At 55.2% G+C, this 5,384-nt stretch overlaps 1 protein-coding gene across 1 annotated transcript; it reads right to left on the minus strand.

The window, feature by feature from the left end:
• Positions 1-262: 262 nt before the first annotated feature.
• Positions 263-4,658, minus strand: ADO (2-aminoethanethiol dioxygenase). Its single transcript, XM_074296633.1, has one exon. The coding sequence runs from the start codon at positions 4,256-4,258 to the stop codon at positions 3,401-3,403; it is 858 nt and encodes a 285-aa protein (XP_074152734.1). The 5' UTR covers positions 4,259-4,658; the 3' UTR covers positions 263-3,400.
• Between the last annotated feature and the right edge of the window lie 726 nt (positions 4,659-5,384).

Below are 5,384 nucleotides of genomic sequence, written 5' to 3' on the forward strand. Positions count from 1 at the left end.
TTGGCTTTCATGGGAGCAAATAAGCCTTACTTGGATTTTGGATTCTATTTAGCTTTCAAAGACCACTAAAGATGATTTTTTTTTTTTTTGCTAACTTGTAAATGTTTTATTGAATATGATTGCTGATGTGTTCCTATTGCTCCTGAGATGTACTTATTAAAAAGTGGCTTCCAGACACTAAGCCCCTTAGACGTTTACAAGGCTCACGAGATGGTTCAGTGTACATGAAGAACCCACCCATTAAAAAAACATAAAACTTTGAAGAGTTGAAACCAGTATGCTCCTTTATTTCAGCATCCCAACAGCTGGGGGAAAGGGAAGAAATTAAGCTAGCATGTAAATATTCACACTGGCATGCCAGCTGATGGCCATTTTAAAGGGAGATGGAGGGAATGGGAAAGCTGGTCAGCAGGAAGCACTATGCTGCTGGAGATGCAAAGAGCCAGCCTGGTGTCAGAAGGAATACGGCGCAAAATGAGAGAAGGAAAGAAACTTAAGTCAGTTTCTTTCTTCAATGATACACAGATTTCTTGTTAAATAGAAAAAAAATTAGTCTCATCTATTGAGGCAAATAATTGTGCTTTTAAATTGCAGTCTCAGATGGTTTTCATCTGATGTCTTAAAGCTACAGAGTTTGAAGGATTTATCTAATGGGTTTTATGGAAGCTGATGTTATTTGGGCAGGGAAACGTTTTCCCACATGAAGTCATGCTCTATGCTAAGGGTTCTTAACCTGGTATCCCTGAACTTTAAAAAAAATTTGTCATAACATTATGTATCTTATGCATTCAAAACCATTATTGTGAGGAGTCCAAGACAGGGAAAAAAAAAAAGGTTAAGAACCCTTGGTCTAAGCATTCTTTAATAAGCAATTAAAATGTACAAGTCAAACATTTTACATCTCTATTTGCCAAAAGATATAGTGAATATTTATTCTAACACTTAAATCCAGAAACTCCAAACAGTCCCATTAGAAGCAGCAGAATCTAGGATGGACTCAGCAGTTTGATACCAGATGCTTCAGTGTATTGTAAATAATCAATCACTCTATCCTAATTGTCTCCTACTCTCGAAATGGTTGGAATCTCCAAGCTCTCATTCCTAGATCATTAAAGTGGAGTAGCATCAGCTTCCACTGTCACAGGCTGAAATATTCTAAATTAAACAAATATTGCTTCTTCTTTGGGCAGTAGAACTAGTACAACATGTCACAGAACCAAGAGGAATGGATCAGCAAGTACTGCCGTGGCTGAAGCAGTTTTAAGGAAAATGAATGTCAAAGAAGAGATCAAACAGGTGGACTCAAGGAAGTTACAACAGTTAATGTCAAAGTTCAAGGAATCCACTCTACTGAGAACATTCATGCTACTTGAATACACTGCATTTTCATTAATAAATAGCATCTTAGGCACATTTTAATCCATGCAAAGCATGCTTATTAAAGACAGTTCTTGCAAAAGATTAAGTATACATATGATCTTTCACTCAAGAGTACTGGTCAAGAGGAAGAAGGAAGAACTTGAGAAACATTTATATTGAATACTTCTCACCCGTAAGAGGAAATTATTGCATTTTTGTATTAAACAGAAAAAAAAGTTTTAACGATTCATTTCTGTGCACATTGTCTCTTATGTTTTATTGAACAAGAAACACCCTGTCTTCTGAGGGGTAGGTGGCGTCCACGATACCACAGTAAGCCTTCTGTCAGCTTGTTCAACGGTCCATGTGGTGGAAGGAGCACGAATTAGCAGCATCTGGAGTCAGTTCAGTGCCTCAAGGTGCCAGCCCCATCCTTTGGCCCTCAGGTCTTCGGTGAAGGAGGGATTCTCTTCCTCAGCGGCCTGCTCAGTCCCAGGAAGCTCTAGAAAGGTACGTTTGGCTTGTCATGGCCGCTGACCACACCTGAAGCACTGCTCCAGAGGACCAAAGGCAAGCCGTGTCCATCTCCTACAACAATCATCCACCAAAAACCCAAAACAAGCAATACTCATCCTTTTCTGGCCAATGGCAATTTCAGAAAAACACTCAGGCCTTTCCAGAAGCTGCCGCTTGTCTAAGAACCTCATTAGTCATTTGCTGAATGGAATCCTGAAGACTAAGGCAGAACCCAGCCGGCACAACAGTCCCACTGCAGAACGAGTTAGCAAAAGTCACTTTTAAAGACTCAGCTGAATCACTGCAGACCGTGACATAAATTACAAGTAGCACTTTACCTAAGTTAATGGCTTCTGTTCTACAATGTGTTTCCAAAAGGAGGTATGCCAGAATCATACCGTAATACATTCATCACTGTGCCCAAAAAATACCAAATGAACACATTTTTGTTATTGTTAATGCTTCTGTTAAGTAAATGGAGTTGCATATATAGCAGTTATTGTACTTAATAGTTGCGCTTTCTGAGCTAAGTAAAGAGCTGCCCCGAATGGTCGAAAGGTGTCTTAAATCACCCACTAGGCTACCAGACTACAATAAAAAAGATCCGAGCTCCCCCCCCCACGGTTAGTCCACGAGGAAAAGCGACGTGGGGATGTGTCCGAGTCCCAGGGCGGGAGGATGCCCGAAGTTCAGCGGCATTTACAAAATAAGAAACAACGGGGTCCCCGCCTTGGGCCTGGTGAGCCGGGATGCATAGGGAGGTATAGGCACAGAGTTTCCCTGCAGGACCAACACCAGCTTTCACCGACTACAGAACATTTCCCGTATTGTAACCCAAGGCTGGAACTCGCACATCCCCACGTGGGCAAGCCAATCAAGACTGCTTACACGACAGCCGGGCAGGTTTGGAAGTAGTTTATTTCTACAACTCGTTTTTTATTAAAAGTTTTATGAAAAAGTAAACTCTATAAATAGTATAAAGAGAGAAACAACAGGGCTCCGGCCGCCCCAAGCCGTCGTCTCCGACACCGGAATAACAAAGAAGCTGCTCAGTAGCCCAGTTTAAAAAATGCCCCCGGAGCCCGAGCCCAGAGGCCCCGGCCCGGGCCGGCGCTCCCCGCCCGGGGCCCTCTCCCGGAGCCCGGCCCCGGCCCACCCACCCCCCTTAACCCCCGTGGGGCTCCGGCGTCGGGGGGAGGGGGAGGCCGCGGACTACATTCAGTCGCCCGGAAGCCTAAAAAACGCGCCCGGCCGCGCCCGGCGGACCCAACGCCCGGCCCGCAGACGCGGCGGGGCGGGGCGAGGACGAGAGTGGGACGGACGCGCGCTGCCCACCCCTCGGCGCCCGGCGGCCGAGGGCGGACTTCACCCCGTCCCGTTAAAAAAAAAGGAAAAAAAAGAGTCTGCTTTCGCAACTAGTTTACTTGCACCTAGGTTATCAGAGCCCGCCGCCCCCGGACGAGGGACTGCGGGGCACATGGCTTGCGAGGGGCGGGCGCGCGGAGATGCCGCCGGGGCGGCCGGCTCACGGCGTGACCTTGGGGCCCGGGTAGGGCTCGCCTTCGCACCAGAAGTCGGCGGCCTGAGGCGTTTCGAGGAGCCACACTTCCCGGGGCACGGGTGGAGGCGCGGCCGGGCCCGGAGCGGGAGCGGGTGCGGGTGTGGGTCCGGGCCCGGGAGCGACGGCGCAGGCAGGGGCGGCGGGCTCCAGCAGCCGGTAGTAGTGGCAGTCGCGGCCGTCGTCGGGGTCGTAGGGTGGAGCGAGGATGTCGAGGAAGGCGGCGGGGCCGTCCACGGCGTCGATCTGGTGCAGGTTGTCGCGCTGCGGGCTGAGCAGGCAGGGCGCGCTGGCTTCGGTGTACTCGCCGCGGGAGCGCAACAGAGCCCGCCGCACGACGGCGCGCTGACCGGGGCGCAGCGGGGGGTCGAAGCGGGGCGGGGCCGGCGGTGGAGACGGCTGCCCCTCCCCCGGCGCGCCGGGGTCTCCGGGCCCCCCGGGAGGCAGCGGGTCCAGGCAGCTGATGCGCAGCGTGCCGTAGAGCACCTTGAGCACGCCGTGCATGCCGGGGTGGTCGTGCAGGGGAATGGACGTACCGCTCTTGAGGAGAAACACCCCCAGACTGAAGTCGGGCGTCTCGCAGATGTGCATGTACGTGACTGGAGGCAGGTGGGGCGGCCGCGCCGGGGGCGAGGGCAGCGCGGTCCGCCGCGGGCTGATGTTCAGGTCTTCGGCGCGGAGCTGGCTCAGCAGCTGTTGCAGCTGTTGCAGGTTCTCGGGGAAGCCGGCCTCGGGCGCGCCGCCCCCGCCTCCGCCGCGGCAGAAGGTTAGCCGAGCCTGGCGGGCGATGCGTTGGATGAGCGTGGCCATGTTGTCCCGCGGCATGCCGCCGCCCGGGCCCGCCGGCCGCCACCTCCTCCGCCGCCGCCGCGCCGCAACGGCCTCAACGGCTCCCACGCTCACGCCGTCGCGCACGCGCGAGCGCAAGCGCAAGCGCACGAAGGCCCCCTCAGCCGTGGGGGAGGGGCGCGCGGCCACCGGGCGGACTAGCGGGCCGCGGGGGCCGAGCTGCTCACCTCGAGCCCGTTACTCCATTCATGTCGCCCTGGGTCAGAGGACTCGGGCCGACTGCGGCGCCTGCTGGGACCTGTAGTCCGCCGCTCCCGTCCCTCCCCGAGCGGACCCAGTGAGGAGAGGCCCCATAGTGCTCGTCTTCCCTCTTATCGCCCCTCTCCGGGAGGGCGGGGGGAAGAGAGAGACACTACAACTCCCGGTTCGCCCCGCGCGGCGCCGGCGGACGCGCACTTCCGGCGGGCGGCCGGAGGAGTCGGCGCGGAGGTGGCCGGGAAAAGGAAAAGGCCCGAGGGTGGATGACCTCTCGAGCCAGGCGACTGCGGAAGGTCGCCTTTGACTGCTCTGAGTCCCCTAGGCCCGGAGGACGTGTAGGGAGCGCCCTGGCCTGGGAGTTGGGGTGGGGCAGAGGGCCCGGGACCCGCCCGTGGTCACCCAGCTCAGCCCCAGCCTTCAGACTCCCGACCGTCCGGCTGCCAGCTTTTCACACTTTATTTTAGTAATTGTCTTTCAAGATTGGGAGTTCCAAGTTCTCGTCCTGTCTCCAGCCCCTCCCCCTCCCGTGGAGAGAGGGATCGGCCCTGCAGGTCTCTGAGGATTCATGAAGTGGCCGCTGGGAGCCAGGGGCCGTGGTCTCCGAGGGCGGGCCCTGCCCTCGAGGGGCGCACGCTCTAGTCTGGCCGCCTTACACTTTATTGAGCGCCCGCAGTGTGCCCGGGCCGGCTCCATTCTGCCCCTGGAGCTCTCCGGGCGGAGAGGAGCCCCGGACCCCGGCCTCAGCACACCTGGCAGGCAGCCCGCAATAAACCCGAGGAAGCATTCCTAACGAGCTCCAGTGTACCGGGCCCAGGGCTAGCGTCCGTGAGGACCCTCGGGATTGGGGAGCCCCGGCAGGAGAGAGATGGGCAGAGGGTCTGCAGTGCAATCTCGGGAGAACGCG

Source organism: Sminthopsis crassicaudata, chromosome 2 (assembly GCF_048593235.1).
Source record: "Sminthopsis crassicaudata isolate SCR6 chromosome 2, ASM4859323v1, whole genome shotgun sequence".
Classification (NCBI taxonomy): domain Eukaryota; kingdom Metazoa; phylum Chordata; class Mammalia; order Dasyuromorphia; family Dasyuridae; genus Sminthopsis; species Sminthopsis crassicaudata.